The sequence below is a fragment of the Crocuta crocuta genome, unplaced genomic scaffold, assembly GCF_008692635.1.
Source record: "Crocuta crocuta isolate KB4526 unplaced genomic scaffold, BGI_CrCroc_1.0 scaffold619, whole genome shotgun sequence".
In the NCBI taxonomy this organism is placed as follows: domain Eukaryota; kingdom Metazoa; phylum Chordata; class Mammalia; order Carnivora; family Hyaenidae; genus Crocuta; species Crocuta crocuta.
Genome location: NW_027533395.1, coordinates 3,409,830 through 3,426,571, shown reverse-complemented (window position 1 = coordinate 3,426,571; position 16,742 = coordinate 3,409,830). Strand labels below are relative to the sequence as shown.

Here is a 16,742-nt window from a genome sequence, read left to right as displayed (position 1 = left end):
CCTCCATAATTTAGAGCTAATAGTACCAACACATTCTGTGGCTTGGGGAGGATTAATTCAGATACTGGTTAAGAAGCATTTAATACATAGTAAGCATTCAACATTAGCTATTACTTTTATTAGGATTTGAACGTAGCAGGGAAGTCCCATAAATCCCCACAAAGTGAAGACTTAACCAGGGACCAAATTTGCCTGCGGCCAGTGCCCTGTGATGTAGCTAACTTAATGGTGCCGAATGCAAGCCTAAGAATTCCTCATCTTGGGTCATCTTTACCTACTCCAGCCAAATCAGAAAAATAAGAATAATTTAATGACGGGTTGTTTTTGTTGTTGTTGTTCTTTAAGTTAAAGGGATACGCTTTAAAGACCTGTTCTTTAAATTATAGAGCTTGTGCTCTTCTTGACGTTAGAATCTTTGATGAAACTTTGATGAAGGTAAGTCGTTGGGTTTTTCTTTTAAGAGTGTTAGGCAAACCCGAAATTCGTGAAAAACCCAAAATCCATTATGGACCTCAAACCCCTTCTCCCTTCCAATGCACCGCAGATCGGACAGACCCANGGGCCCCCGCGAGCCGGGCGGGCCGAACCGGCTGTGGAGCCGGGCCAGCAGCAGGGGGCGGTCGCAGCGGAGGGAGGCGGGGCCCAGGCGGAACCCGCCCCTTAGAACGCGATCCTACCCGCCAACGGGCCGCGGCGCCTGAAATTCCAGCCAATCTTTAAAGCCTTTGAAAGCCCCACAGCCAAGCAGTGAGGAACTGAGCCAATGGGTGGCCGCGTTACAGGCTCCGGGATACAGAAACCGTGGGCGCTCGCCGTGTCTGTAGCTGGCAAAAGAAAAAGCCGGGTAGCGGCTGACAGTGGCAGCTCAGAGCCAGGGTCCACATCCGACTCAAGTGCGCCCGCAGAAAACCGGGGCCNGGACGGCGGCAAAGAGGAGTCCACTCGGAGCTTGGGCGTTGGTGGCGGCCGACGGTTTGCTGCAGGAGGCCTTTTGTGAAGTCAACCGGTTCTCAAGCCTCTCAGGGTGGGGTCCCCCGATCGCCTGCATCATCATGGGGCGGGGGGAGCTCATTTCACATGTGGACTTCGCAGCTCACCCTGGACCCACCGAATCGGAAATTCAGCGGTGAGCCTTAGGTGATTAATATGCGCTCTTACGTTTAAGAATATGTACCGAAAACCAGACTGTAATGGGGTGGGTCGACAGCTCCCTGATATTGATGGTACGAGCAGTGTGCTTGCGGTGTTCTCGATGCTTCTGCCAGCGTCTTAAGGACTCATTTAACCTCGGTATCTTAGTGAAACCGTCTAGAATGAAATGATGCTCTTCGACCTACCCTTCTTCTAATGGAAGTAATATAAAAATTAAGTAGAGAGGTCAGTGAGCTATAGAAGCGTATTGAAGGTAGCATTAATATTTTTGAATTGCTCATCTAGACTTACATCGGATTTGATAGATGTGGTCTTCACAGTATTTTAAAAAAATTTAATGTTTATTTTTGAGAGAGAGAATGAGTAAGGGCAGAGCAGAGAGAGAGAGGGAGACAGAATCCAAAGCAGGCTCCAGGATTTGAGGTGTCAGCACACAGCTGGATGCGAGGCTTGAACTCGGGAACTGTAAGATTATGACCTGAGTCAAAATCAGGCTTATAACCGACTGAGGCACCTAGGCGCCCTTTCACAGTATTTAGTTACATTTATGGGACACCTGCCATGTGCCCGGCATGGGAGTTGGTAGGAAGAATTTGAAGGGCATTGAGACTGAAGACTGGGAGACCAAGTAGGAGGACACGTAACTTTGAGGTGTTATTAGTCTGGTCTTCAGTGGTGACAATGGGAATAAAAAAGGTAGTGAAATTAAGTTGATGGAAACAAAAGAATGAGGAATTTAAAACTTAAGAGGCCAGCTGTTGAAACAACAGCATATCCAAGTGGAAATGTCCTATAGGCAGGAAGAAATCTAGATTGAAGTCCAGTTCTCACCAGAGATGATGACTTAGAGATTTTCAGCATAAACTATGATAAAACCCTTAGAACCATGTGAGTATCCTGAAACAGGAAATATGCTTACATTCCTGTAGGAGGGACTTAAGGTCCTTAAGCTATGGTGTCAAATCAGAGAAGGTGATCCAATGAGACGTGAGAGCACTTGGTAGAATAAAAGCATGTTTTTACTCGTATTCATGAAGGAAGATATCAGACATCCCTTCATTGCTGACTCCTGCCCCCTTCAGAGCCCATAGTCACAGGCCTCCGGGCTGTTCTGCAAGTAGAGATCTAAGAAACCTCGAAGGGCCTTGGCCTCAATGAGGAGGGCGGATACTGCAGGATCTTCCCTCATGGCTGCCATCCAGAGCTTAAGTTTTGGAGTGTGGTCTGTACACCTGTGGGAAGGGAAAAGAACGAAGGCGTGAGCTAGATTAACTAGGAAGGCATTGCAGAGTCTCCTATATCATTATAGGAGTTTCTAAACTATATCACTCAGCAGTTTCATTTTATTCTCCTCTAATCTTTTAAAATATTTCTTTACAACGCACATAATCAGGACATTAGATTTGGAAGATATTTTAGAGGTCTTTGTTTTATGGGAGTGGAATCTTAGAGTGAAGTGACTTGCTCAGTTAGGCACGAGAACTTGTCCAGGCAGACTAATCACTTTTTAAAATGAGAACATGAAAGACAACCATGGATGTTATATATTTATTATTCTCCAGCCAGACTGTAACTAAAGGTAACCCTGAACAGCTCTGCACTCTAAGGATTGGGAGTGCCTGCCAAACTTCAAAACATAGAGTCTGGAAAAGAGTGTGGGAATCCTGCTGGTAAATGAGAGGTAGCATTGGCCATACAATCCTGGATGACAGAGCTTATAAAAATGCACTTCCTTATAGAGTTTTAACCAGAAGGGAAGGAGTAAATTAATTTTAAAACATTTTGTTACATGTTGCAGTACTCTCGGCCCACCCCTCCACCACACGCTCTAGGAATGGAGAAGTGTGGTGAGTATATGCCCTGGGTAGTCCAAGACTCTCCTCCTCTGCTTCTGCCCATTCATACCAGTTGTAGAAAATTGTTTCATTTCTATTAAGAAAAAAAGGTCAACATAAAATATGCCACTCATCATTATCCTAAATTATGCACAAAATATTCAAACATCTTACTCATTTAACTCCAGAACTTCCAGCCGTTCAAACCAGGGCCAGATGAGGTAATCGATCATAGAAAGAGAATTGCCACCAAAGAAGGCTGTCTTCTTATTGGTCAGAACCTGAAGGTGAAACAGCATAAGAGTACTTCTTATTTGTGCATTTAGTAAGACTCACCATCAGAAATGATGAAGACCAGGTAAGTAGGGCAAGTGAGAGAAGTAGCTTTTACGGTGACATATTCAAGTTGGCTTTTTGTTTAAATTTTAGAATCTCCTGGTTTGGGATGAAGTAAACAATCAACAAAATAAACTGGAAAGTTGAGAAAAATAAGCCACAGAGTACAAGATCTTTGTAGTACATACACCCAACAGAGGACTGGCATTCGGAATATAGAGAGAAATCCAACACCAAGAAATCCAATAAGAAAAAACGCAAACAACTCATTAGAAATTTGGGCCAGACTTGAACTTCATAAAAGAGGGTGTCCAAATGGCCAAAAACCATTTGAAAAGGTATTCAGCAACATTAGTCATCAGGGAAATGCAAACTGGAGCCAGACAGTAATACCACTACACATCATCAGAATGGCTAAGATGAAGACGACAAAGTTAGCACGGGTGTGGAACCACTGCTGATAGTGTAAACTGGCACAACCATGTTTTACCAGTATGCACTAAAGCTGAGTGAATGTCCATACACTCTAATCCAGTAATTCTCCTCTTTGGAAACGTGGACATTTGTTCACCAAAAGATAGGTATAAGAATGTTAATTGCAGCACTATTTGTAATAGCCCCAAGGTGGAAATGTTTACTGTCCATCTGGAGTAAAATGCATAAACAGACTGCTACAGTCATTATGTTGAAACACTATACAAAGAACAGGAATGAACTATACACAACATAGATGCATCTCACAAATCTAATGTTGTACGAAAGAAGCCAGACCCTGAAGAGTGCACATTATAGGATTCCATACATAAAGAACAAAAACAGCCAAAAGTAATATTGTCTCTCGTTATGGGTGCTGATTCCATGACTATGTTCACTTTGTAAAAAGTCATCGAGCTGTACTCCTGCTTTGGGTACTTCTCTGCATGTAATATTTCAGTTAAAAATTTACCTAAAATACACTGGGAACTGAATTAACTATTAAACAGATGTCAAATAAAATTATTTCAGTTGTATGTTCCTGAAAATTCAAGAACATGTCGTGGTATTAATGGTTTTACCCAAGTAAAGGAACTAAGAATCTGCCTAATTAACACCAAACCAACTTACCTTTTATAAAACTATAGTCTTCCTCAGGGCCCATATAACAGTCTGCATTGTAGATTGATGGCATATATAAACCATCTACTACCAAACTGTCTCAAGAGTATAGACCCCGTCTTACTTTCTACCTCTCATATGGTCCACCAGAGTGCCTTGTAGTTATTAGGCACTCAGAATTGTACAATGAATCAATATTAACTGGGTCTGACCTTAAACTGTAGTGTCTGATTATTAAATTATGCATAAATAACATTTAGTGTGACAGTTTAAGTCAGAAGGAAATAACCCTCTCTGCAGCCTAAAACATGGAAATGGCACTACTCCCTTTAAAGCATGAGTTCTTAATCTGGAGTCTGAATTTAGATGAGAAAAATGTACATACCTTCCCCCCACTCCACTAACCCCATAGTTAGCAGGTATTTCCATTATGAAACAAACCACAGTAGGGTTAACCTTACATATTTTAATTTAAGCATTTAAAAACATTCTGAGAAGGGGTTCATAGTTTCTACCAGGTTGCCAGACACAAAAGAAGTCTTAATCTTCAAAGAAACAATATCACACATGCATTCTCTGACCATAATGTAATTAAATTAGAAAAAAATATAGTTTAGGAAACCTATAAGTACATGATCAATAATTGGTAGGCAATGAGAAAATCATAGGAACAGCAAAAAGAAAAAAAATTTAGAACTGAACGATGAAAGTCCTTCATAGTAAAACTAAGTGGATGCTGCTAAGAAGTAGTGTATTAGTCATTAATGCATTAAATAATCAAGAAAGACTAAAAGTAATTACATTAAGCTACTGAACTCCTAGTTAGTAAAAGCAGAAATAGCCAAACCCTATCAAATGGTTTCTGAGGTTAGAAATACAGGGAAGTTAACCCAACTCATTTCATCAGGTTAGAATATTCTTGATATAAAAAAGGTACTAAGAAAACAAATAATAGCGCAATCTCATTAATACTCATTAATAATATGCAACTCCCTTAAGTATTAACTAGTTCTAGAATATATAGAAAAATCCACTGAAAACAAGTAGGTTTTATCTCAGTAATACTGGGATGGTTTAACACCAGAAACATCTGTCAATAACACCATTTTATCAGATTAAAGGTTAAAAATTCTATGAACATATCAAGATGTAATAGATACAGACAAAACATTCAGTAAAACCTAATACTCATGCATGACTTTTTTTTAAAATTAGCAGACTAGTAATATTTTTCTTAATGAAAAAAAGTTGTGAAAAAAGTCTACAGCAAACTTCATACTGACAAAATACAGGATGCATTCCCATACAAGACAGGAATTATGACTTTCCTCAATAAAAACCCAAGGCTGAGCAAGTAAATGGAATGTCTCAAGGCCAAGAGAAACTTGATGTAAAGGCCCAAATGGCAGCTCTGCCCCAAGGGAGGTAAAAACTCAGCCAGGCTTCTCCAAGCGTCTTTATAATTCATGGGAAACTCTGTGGTGGGAAAGGTTTATTATGTACTGTTAAGTGGAAAAACACAGACTGGTATCTATGCCTTGATTGCAGTTATGTTAACCTTTTTCTTCTTTCTTTCTTTTTTAATATATGGATGAGGACTAGAAACAAGTATGAAAAAATGAAAACAGGTGACAAATTGTGGAAATGCCAGTGCATTTTTCCCCTTGTTATTTTAACATCAGTTCAGTGCAACAAATTGTTTTAAAAGTAAGCCATGACAAAATATTTTGAGATGTTTTGATTTCTATCTTAAATGCACCAGCTTATAGCAGTCTGTTGTAACCTAAAATTCCTTACTTGATGTTATTACTAATTGTCACAAAGTGATTTGGGAAATGGAGTAGAAAGAAAGAAAGAAGAAGGGCAGATACAGTGTATCATTTATTCTGATAAAAGCTAGGAGAAGAGATTACCTCCTCTAACTTGGTGAATTCTTTACGCAGTTCTTCTTTTATGCCAGAGCCATCTTCGTTATTTTGTCTTCTAACAAAGCGTGTTACCAAAGGGGGAACCTAGACAGAGAGTAATTTCTTAGTTATCAGTGTGAGGCTAACTGTACAGGCCCCTCATAGAGCCCTCAAAGTCCCAGTGCAGGGTGTTTGAGAAACTTGAAAGGTGCACCGATTCCTGTGTTCACAGAGGTCAGGTATTGATCTTAGAAACAGCTTTGCAGTGTAAGGTTGGTCAGGATTAAAAAAAAATTAATGTTTTTTTAAATTTATTTCGGAGAGAGAAAGGGACAGCGTGAGCAGGGGAGGGTCAGAGAGAGAGGGAGACACAGAATCTGAAGCAGGCTCCAGAACCGTGAGATCATGACCTGAGCTGAAGTCAGATGCTCAACCGACTGAGCCAGCCAGGCACCCCTGGTCAGGATTTTTTAAGTTGCAAATAGTAGAACCCACTTTGGCGAGTTTGAGCCAAAAATATCTTTAAAAAAAAAAATAGTGAGTGGTTTATTGAATTATTGAGAGACTGGGGGAAAAAGAGGCTGGGAACAAAGCTCGAACATTCCAAAATCATGCTCAGAACTGACCTGATGGGAAGTGCCCACTGCTACCAGTGAGCTGAGCACTAGGTGCTACAGTTTGTGCCGCTGTCAGAAATCTGACTTGGAGATAATTAAAGCCCGGAATTTAATCTTGCAACTGCCACTGCTCCCGAAAGCCTGGGGGCTCTGCTGCCAGCCACTCTCACAGCAGAACCAGTGCCCCATCCCAAGCCTGTCCCCCTACGTTGCTCCTTTCTTTCTTCTTTTTTTACTTAAAAAAATTTTTTTTAATGTTTATTTATTTTGAGAGAGACAGAGACAAAGAATCTGAAGCAGGCTCCAGGCCCTGAGCTGTCAGAACAGAGCCCGATGCAGGGTTCGAACTCACATGAGATCATGACCTGAACCAAAGTCAAGCTTAACTGACTGAGCCACCCAGCAACCCCCCCAATACTTTTTTTTTTTTTTCCATATGGAACACTTCACGAATTTGCAGGTCATCTTCATGCAGGGGATGTATGGTTCCAATCTTCATATACATGCAGTTGAAGCAAGCACCCCGTGGCTCATTTCTGCATCCAGCTCTACCGTGTATGTTTCTGACAGGAGGAGCTTAGGTCCCAGGCACTGGCCGCAGCTGCAAAGGGAGCTGTGTAAGAGAACTTTCCACCTTGGGGAGGACATGAGAAGGGTGTTCGACTACCTGAAGACTCACAGGTGTAGTGCCAGATGTTTTTGGGCTCCTGCTGGAGGCATTTGTGTGTCTTCTCATTCCAAGAGCTAGGAGTCCACTCTTCTCAGTTTACCAACAGGTGCTTGTAAAAATACAGGAGAATGTCCTGATAGCCCGTCCATGTCAGTACAGCTTGCCTTCATTGGAATTGAAAGTTTGCTGGCAGCACTTCTGTCCACAGTTCCATCTGGGGCTGCGTGGTTTATTTATCCCTGCTTTTTCTTAAACGTCTGCTCCGTATTGTTTCCTATATATCAAGATATCCCTTTGCAATGTTCTTAATTTCTGCTTCCTTAAAAAATTTATTTTTTACATGCCTTTGGTTTGTTAAGTCTCCAAATATAAATATATATATATATAAAACACACACACTAATATACATATATATGTGTATGTATACACACACACACACATCTCCAAAGCTTCAACACCTTTACTGTTAATCTGTGTCTCAGTTTCAAGTTCTCAGGAAAGAAGATGATTGGGCTGCGAGTGCAGTTGGGGGCATTTCTGGTTTGCTGAGCTGTGGCCAGGAGGAAGGGGGCATATGGTACCTAAGCCCACCTTTTCCTTGAATGTGAGCTGGGAAATAATGGTGGGCATCTCCAGCTATTAGCTTATTTTCTTTTGAGGTAATACAATGAATCTCTCTTTTTTTTAAGGTAATCTCTACACCCAAAATGGGGTTTGAACTCACAACCCTGAGGTCAAGTGTCTCATGCTCTACCACTGAGCCAGCCAGATGCCTCTACAGTGAATCTCTTTTTACTTTTTTCTTCCAACATCTTTCTGTAATTGCCATATTCCCGGTCTTTTGCCTTTGACAGCAGGTATCTGTGCTATTTTCCTCTCATTCTTCTAAGCCAGACAACTCCATCTTCCTTCCCCATTGGTTTCCCTTTGCAATGTCTCTTTACACAATAAGTTCCACCTTCTAGGTATTTCTTTAGCCACTTAAAAGAAGACAAGATATGCTGACATATATCCTGACAAATAACAGGGCTATAGAGATAATGTGACATGGCTATTCTTGTTGTCTGGTGTTGGGCATATCTTTGTTAACATCAGTTGTTTGAACTATCTATAACCTTGATGCTGATTAAAATAGTTCTACAGGAATACCATTTACTCAGTCCACTGAGAGCTACTGCCAACACATAGTAGATGCCTGCTGCTAGACACTGTGGCTAGAACCCCAAGAGCTAACACAGTATTTACCATGTGTCAGACTCTGCTCTAGGTGTTTTATATACTGATTTTTATCTACAGGAAGGGAGCAATTATTATACTCCTTCTACCAGCAATAAGCCCAGGCACAGATGTAAATGTGTAACTTGCTCAGAGTCACACAACTAGGAAGTGGCAAAGTTGGTCACAGACCTAGGCAATGAGCCAACAGTGATGGGAACACGGCCTCACCTTCAAAGAGATCACAGCCCTGGTGCAATAGGCAGAGAAGAAGATGGGCAATACTGGCAGGGAGAAGTTAGCACATGAGGGAACATGGGGTTGGGCACTAAGCCAGCGCAGACAAGCTTCTGGAAGGCAGCAGAACCTAAGCAAATGCATAAATGAGGAATTGAAGATAACCATGCCAAGTGGGAAGGGGGAAGAAGACTCTTCCAGCGGGAGTTAAGGAGGTGGCGAGTCTGGGAAAAATATTCAGTATGGCTGGAACACGGTGTCCAAAGAGTGAGGAGGGCTAACATTGGAGAGGTAAACGAGAACTGGATGGCAAAAGGAATTGCGGACCTGTCAGACCAGAGAGGGGCACTGCTCTGTTTTCCTTTCCCACATCACTGAGTCGTAAGTGACAACACTGATTTAACTTAAACAACAAAGTTTGTTCAAATAAGAGCTGAGATTTCTTATACACACACCTTAGAAAATAACTCGAAGACCATCTTTTGGCAAGCTTTCTCATAGGGGTCATCTGGCAACAGCTTCTTCCCTGGATATGCTTCATCAAGGTACTCACAGGTGATGGCGGATTCATAGATCAGTTGACCCTGACTGTTTTCCAGAACTGGCACCAGACCCAAGGGGTTCTTCTTAAAGAACCACTCAGGCTTATTTTTCAGGTTGATGTTGATGATTTCATGCCTGAAAGACACATAGAAGACAATGGAGACAGTGGAACTTTTTTTTTTTTTTGTACTTCTGAGTAAATCCTTACCAGCCCTACCATCCACTCAGCTGATTGGACCCCAAGTTTAGGAATCAAATCAGTCTTGATTCCTTCTCCCTTGCTCTCTCTGCCTCAAGTCAAATGGATCATCAAGACCTGTCAGCTAAGCCTCAAAATCATATCCACTTTTTTTCAGCTATCCCACGGCCATCTGGTCCAAAACATCATCTTTCCAGGACACCTGGGTACCTCAGTTGGTTAAGTACCTGACTTCGGCTCAGGTCATGATCTCACGGTTTGTGGGTTCGAGCCCCGCGTCGGGCTCTGTGCTGACAGCTAGCTCAGAGCCTGGAGCCTGTTTCGGATTCTGTCTCTCTGTCTCAGAAATAAATAAAACATTTAAAGAAATCAAAACATCATCTGCCAGCTGGATCACTACAGGAGTCTCCCACTGGCCTCTCTGCTTCCACTGTGCCCTCCCTGCGGTCCATTTTCCACACGCACAAGTAAACTGGACCAGGCCCCCCTCCTGCTTGCCACCCCTTGATTGCTCTTCATTGCAATGAGCATAAACTCTAAACCCCCCTGGCATGAGATCTGACCCATTCTTACCTGTCACACCTGTTTCCTACGACTTTCCCTCTGGTCATTACAACCTGGCCATCCTCTCTGAACCTGCCAAGATCCTCTATTACATGATCATCCTGTTTTACTGATGACATGTATCTGAAATTACTTTGCCCCCTTATGTATATGTTTATTATGTCACCTCCCTAGAATGTAAGCTCTATGAAAGCAGGGATTTTGTGTATCTAGTTCATATTAACAAACAAACATGTAAGTGAGCAAAATTTTAAACATTTAAATGCTATGAAAATTAGTTACAAAACGGGGCGCCTGGGTGGCTCAGTCGGTTAGCTGGCTCAGAGCCTGAAGCCTGTTTCAGATTCTGTGTCTCCCTCTCTCTCTGACCCTACCTTGTTCATGCTGTCTGTCTCTCTCTCAGAAATAAATAAAATACTAAAAAAAATTTTTTTTAAATGCTATGAAAATTAAAATGGTTTCAGATAGGGTACTCAGTAAATATTTATTGAAAGAATGAATAGAAAATGCTTCAAGATTGTCAATAAGATAATCCACTTTGGGGTATGAGGTATTATCATTGCAAATCATAGGAGGTAAATAAATGAATTGTATCCACTACCTACCATTTGAGAATCAACATGATAAAATTCAATTCCTTTTGCTAAATTGAGTAGAAAATTTCTCATTAAAAAAAATTAAGGAATCCAAAAAATCCACCCACAAAACAAAGTTTCAGATGAAATGTCTATGCATTGTTATTTTTTTTAATGTTACGTGAGTAAACCACAGGAAGCAAACCCAAAGGTAAGAAAACAGATGAAATCCAAGCTATAGTCAGACTGTAATTAGATCTAACTTGTTTCTTGACTGAGAGATTGTAGAGGAAATAAGAGAAAGGGACGTTTCATATAATTGTTAAATCTAGGTAATTATTCAACAGAACAGGTTAGTTACTCAAAAATAATATACACCAACACATTTTGTTTCCTACTTCCCCATCCACCTCAGAAGTTAGAATCGTATTTAGTTTCAGGATTTAAATATGTAATCCCCAATGGAAACAGAAATGGCTACACTGAACCTAGCATTTGTGTATCAACAGGTTTGTGTTCTAACAGATTACTGGACACAGATACAAGCCATCAAAAGAAATATAAAGCCAGCTCCCTGCCAAGGAATTATCAACACGTCTGAAATTTTATACCATGAAAACAAAAGGCAGAACCTGGGGTTTTTTGTGATAAAGGTTCTTAGAACACACTTGCATTTGTCAACCTGACATTATGAGCCAACAAGTCAACACACCTGCCACAGCAAGTTGGAAGATGTACTTTTCAGAGAAAACCATGCTTTGTCAGGCTATGCCATGAGACAATGTAGCACTTGTCCAATAAAAGTCTTCTGGGTGTGAAACTGATCCATGAAGGTAGAAGACCTCTGTTGTCTGCTGTTACCATTCTTTATCCCCATATACACACTATTTTGATAAAATCATTTCAATTTTCCTTTGGAAAACTCTCCCAGTAAATAAAGTAGGGTGTTATGCACCTGCCTTGCTCCTATACTTTTCTTTTTTAATTTTTTAACGTTTATTCAGTTTTGAGAGACAGAGACAGAGCGTGAGTGGGGAGGGGCAGAGAGAGAGAGAGGGAAACACAGGATCCAAAACAGGCTCCAGGCTTTGAGCTGGATGCACAGAGCCCAATGTGGGGCTTGAACTCACTGACTGTAAATCATGACCAGAGCTGAAGTCAGACACTCAACTAACTGAGCCACCCAGGTGTCCCTATACTCTTCAATTGCACAAGGACAAGATACATCTTTTTTTAATCCAATTTGAATAAGATTAGGATAAAATACAATGTTTTGGATAAATGTTATTGAATGTTGAGCATTTTGCTAAGTGTACAGAATCAGTTTCGTCCAAATACAATGTAAATTTTAGTGAAGTCATGGCTAATTCAAAAATATTTTGGGGCTTCTGAATGGCTCAGTTGGTTAGGCATCCCACTTCAGCTCAGGTCATGATCTCACCGTTTGTGAGTTTGAGCCCCTCTGTGCTGACAGCTCAGAGCCTGGAGCCTGCTTCAGATTCTGTGTCCCCCTCTCTCTCTACCCCTCCCCTGCTCACACTCTGTCTCCTTCTCAAAAATAAACATTAAATTTTTTTTTAATATTTTTTTCTTCAGGAAAGGAATGCATCTTAAGTTCTTTTAGGGAAAATTATTGTCTGCCTAATTCTCCTCCTAGAAGACTACAATTAGTTTATAAATCTTAAGCACATGGATAGAAAATTTCTAAAGAATGGGGACTATGTTTTGAACTTCTATACCACAGGTATTTAATGTCTGCTCAATAAATTCCAAAGATCACTGGAAGGGAGGGGATTCCAATGGCTATTTGGTTTCAAGAGCCAAGTGACTATTGCATACTCCCTATGGATAACCCATTGGTCAAAAAACCATGCTAATTTCAAAGAGGCTTTACAAAAGCCTGAAATTTTAGGCATAGACACTTTGACTTAACCAACAATCCAATCTATAGGAGTATGTACAGTATAGTTAACTCAGCACTCTGCTGGATGGTCAAGGCCGTGTACAGGGGTAAATTACCGACTATTAAGGAAGGGATTATATACTCAAGATACCAGCAAACTATTAGATAAGACATGAATGTAGAAGTGGGGTGAAAGCGAAAGGGCAGTGGACCAGGAATCAGGGCTCTACCAGGGCTAAAAGAGCTGCTACTGGTCCTTACCTGTCAAGTGATCTCCCTTACCACCAACTTTACCAGAGCCTCAGCTTTTCTAATCCATAAAATAGGTTGATCTAAATGGGGTGTCCTAGACTGGTGTAATCTGTGGCATTCCCCCTACCCCTCACTCTGGGAAGTGGGTTCCTAATTTGCTCTGTCCCCTAAAAGTCTGATAACAGTTTATTTTGCAGGAAAGAAAGCCCTGGGGGCCCAACCCGAGATTCCCACCCCGCCGCCCCGCAGCATTGATCCCCGGAGCGGCTGGGGGAACTACCCCTGCCTGGGTCCTCACCCGATTCCCTTGGCCTTCAGGACCAGGAGCGTCCTCTGGGCGAACGGGCAGAACCTCATGCTGTAGACGCGGATCAGGCCCTCGGGGACTGGCCCCGGGGGCGCGCTTCCTGCGGGGGAGACGCGGCGGCGGTCACGGCCCTGAGAGCGGCCGGGACCCCCATCCTCCCGCCACCCCCGGGCCAGGCCGCGGAGAGGTCCCGCGCGCGGTGGCCCCANAGATTCCCCCCGCCTCTCGCAGCCGGCCAGCCTCACCTTTCGCTAGGCTCCTGGCTGACCCTCCGGACATCGCGGCGCCGGGCAGGCCGAGCTCGCGCCCCGGCTGTGCAGGCGGTTCAGGAAGTAGGTCGCCCCTCCCTCCGTCCGTCCTTCCTTCTCTCCTCTCAGAAGTGCCTGCGGTGGGCGGCCGCCAGCGGGGCGGGGGCTGTGCTCTCGGCCCCGCGTGGCCCCAGGGCGCTTAAAGAAAGCTGGCGCGCAGCGAGCCCCGTGGGCGGCCCGGGCCGCGGCCACCAGGCTCCCCTCCCCGGCCTCTTCCCCTTCCCCGGCCGAGCGCCTGCAGGGGAATCGCAGCCCGAGACCCACCCAACGCGCCCACCTGCCCGGCCTTCCCCGGTTTGCAGAGCTAGCTAAAAACACCGCCGCTGCTGGTCGTGCCAAAGTGTACTGCGCTGGCCAAGAGAGGCGCCCACGTCCAGAGCCACAGAAGAAGCTCGACACCCTCACGGCCATCCCCCCACTGGGAAGGATAGTGCTCCAGTCCGGCCTCCACGAGCGTCCATGCCTGACCCTGACCCTGACCGTGACCTCCCAAACCCTGCACCTGGGCAAAGAGGCACACTGGCTGCTGGCATGTGGCATGGGTCTGGGTCCAGTTCCCCTTCGGTCTCAAAGCTCCCCTAATTTCAGAACTTGTGGGCCCGAGCCTAGAGCTTGCTCACAGTTCCATGTAATCTGCAAAGATACCTGTCCTGGGCAGGTGTCAGGTCGCCCAACCATCTGTACAGCCTTTTCCTTATCTTGTCGTACTGAATACACTACTGTTACATAGCTTAATATGACTACTGGGCGGGAGGGCATTGTTCCTACTGTCACATGTAGGACACATCCTTTTCATTTTAACCCAAAGAAAACAGCACAAATGTGGATAATACTAACCTCAGAATGCTGGTGCTGCTTTCAAAAATCTATTAAAGTTTTGGATTTTTTTTGTTTATTTATTTATTTTGAGAGAGAGACAGATAAGCTGGGAGGGGCAAAGAGAGGGCAGGGGAGAGAAAATCCCAAGCAGGGCCCAAGCTGTCCCAAGCTGACAGCACAGAGCCCTTCATAGGCTCCGTCCCTCGAAAGGTGCGATCACAAAGGTGAGAACATGACCTGAGCCGAAATCAAGAGTCAGATGCTTAACAACTGAGCCACACAGGTGCCCTAAAGCTTTGGACTTTGAAGCTGAGTAGGGGCACAGGCTCAGAGTCCGTAAGTGGGCTGAGTAGATTTAGACTTGTAGATCTATGACAAATGTCTGGCTAGAGCCACTGCTGAAAGTCCCTTAACTTGAGGTAGAAAAGCAGAGGCTCCAGGTAACATGGTACAGACACGGGAAAGGGGTAGTCAGTGTTTTGCTTCTCTGCCTAGATTTGCGAGCTGGGAATTCCTGTGCCATTAATTTCTCCAGGCCTTAGTGTCTGCTTTTATTCTGATTAGCTCTATTATGGGAGAGGCAGAGAGTGAGGTGATAAGCATACCAATCTTGCAGCCTTCCTGCCTTGGTTTGATGCCGACTCCACCCCGTATTAGTTTTTGAGGGCTAGGTTACCAAAGTACCACAGACTGAGTGGCTTAAACCACAGAAGTTTAGGGGCCCCACCCTCCTACACTGTTGGTGGGAATGTAAACTGGTGCAGCCCCTCTGGAAAACAGTGTGGAGGTTCCTCAGGAAACTAACAATAGAACTCCCCTATGACCCAGCAATAGCACTGCTAGGAATTTACCCAAGGGATACAGAAATGCTGAGGCATAGGAGCACATGGACCCCAATGTTCATAGCAGCACTCTCCACAATAGCTAAAACATGGAAAGAGCCTAAGTGTCCATCAACGGACGAATGGATCAAGAAGATGTGGTTTATCTATACCATGGAATACTACATGGCAATGAGAAACAATGAAATCTGGCCATGTGTAGCAACATGGATGGACCTTGAGGGTGTTATGCTGAGCGAAATAAGTCAGGCAGAGAAGGACAAATATCATATGTTTGCACGTATAGGAGGATTGGGAGGAACTTAACGGAGGAACAAGGGGGAGAAGAAGGGCGGAAATGGTGGGGGAAAGGGAGAGAGGCAAACCATGAGAGACTCTTGAATGCTGACAAAAACTGAGGACTGATGGATGTGGGGGGGAGGGGGGATGGGCATGGAGGAGGACACTTGTGGGGATGAGCACTGGGTGTTATGTGGAAACTAATTTGACAATAAACTACTTGTAAAGAAAAAAAAATTACAGTGCAACATGGTACAACATGAGTATGCTTTTCAGGCTATTAACCAGGGTGGCCTTACATCAGTAGCAGTCAGAGGGAAAGACTGTGCAGTAAAAGTCACATAGAAGAAAGTACCTGACAAATTATTGGATTCTAGCACAGTTACTCACTTATTCAAGATAACTGAAAACATTGGCTGTGTGGTGACAGGAATGACAGCGGACAGCAGACCCCAGGTACAGAGGGCGCACTACGAGGCAGCTAACTGGAAGTACAAGTATGGCTAGGAGATTCCTGTGGATATGCTGTGCAAAAGAATTGCTGATATTTCTCAGGTCTACACACAGAATGCTGAAATGAGGCCTCTTGGTTGTCGTATGATTTTAATCGGTATAAATGAAGAACAAGTGTACAAGTGTGACCCTGCAGGTTACTACTATGGGTTTAGAGCCACTGCAGCAGGAGTTAAACAAACGGAGTCAACCAGCTTCCTTAAAAAAAAAGTGAAGAAGAAATTTGATTGGATGTTTGAACAGACAATGGAAACTGCAATTACATGCCTATCTACTGTTCTATCAATTGATTTCAAACCTTCAGAAATAGAAGTTGGAGTAGTTACAGTTGAAAATCCTAAATTCAGGATTCTCACAGAAGCAGAGATTGATGCTCACCTTGTTGCTCTAGCAGAAGAGACTAAACATTGTATGTAGTTAGTTTACCAGAATCATGACGCCACTTGCCTATGTGTTTGGTAACAACAGACCAACATTATGGAGGCCCCTGGATTGAAAAAGGAACCTCTCCCACTCCTGCCGCTAAAGTGGTTAGGACTCTGTATAAATAAAAAACAGTGCTTTTGGAAAAAAA

General features: G+C 43.3%; 1 protein-coding gene, 1 long non-coding RNA gene and 1 pseudogene across 3 annotated transcripts; 2 read left to right on the top strand and 1 right to left on the bottom strand.

Moving 5' to 3' along the window:
- The first annotated feature begins 922 nt into the window (after window positions 1-922).
- Window positions 923-11,786, top strand: LOC144218472 (uncharacterized). 2 transcript variants are annotated; one of them, XR_013331169.1, is made up of 3 exons: window positions 923-1,126; window positions 3,176-3,345; window positions 11,455-11,786. It is a non-coding gene; the product is annotated as an uncharacterized LOC144218472 (long non-coding RNA). The 2 variants fall into 2 exon arrangements; XR_013331168.1 differs by having other exon boundaries at window positions 923-1,137.
- On the bottom strand, window positions 2,154-13,902 carry GSTO1 (glutathione S-transferase omega 1). The gene is made up of 6 exons (XM_077748380.1): window positions 13,653-13,902; window positions 13,399-13,507; window positions 9,520-9,742; window positions 6,332-6,430; window positions 3,162-3,268; window positions 2,154-2,384 (listed from the first exon to the last, which is right to left on the bottom strand). The coding sequence occupies exons 1-6, from the start codon at window positions 13,684-13,686 to the stop codon at window positions 2,231-2,233; spliced, it is 726 nt and encodes a 241-aa protein (XP_077604506.1). The 5' UTR covers window positions 13,687-13,902; the 3' UTR covers window positions 2,154-2,230.
- Window positions 13,903-15,904: 2,002 nt separating this feature from the next.
- Window positions 15,905-16,742, top strand: LOC144218488 (proteasome subunit alpha type-6 pseudogene; annotated as a pseudogene).

Coding starts and splice junctions, on each gene's coding strand:
- GSTO1 (XM_077748380.1), bottom strand. CDS start 13,686: ATGTCCGGAGGGTCAGCCAGGAGCCTAGCGAAAG. Junction 3,269..6,331: donor AATTCACCAAGTTAGAGGAG/GTAATCTCTTCT, acceptor TTTCACCTTCAG/GTTCTGACCAATAAGAAGAC. Junction 2,385..3,161: donor GAAGTTCTGGAGTTAAATGA/GTAAGATGTTTG, acceptor CCCTTCCCACAG/GTGTACAGACCACACTCCAA.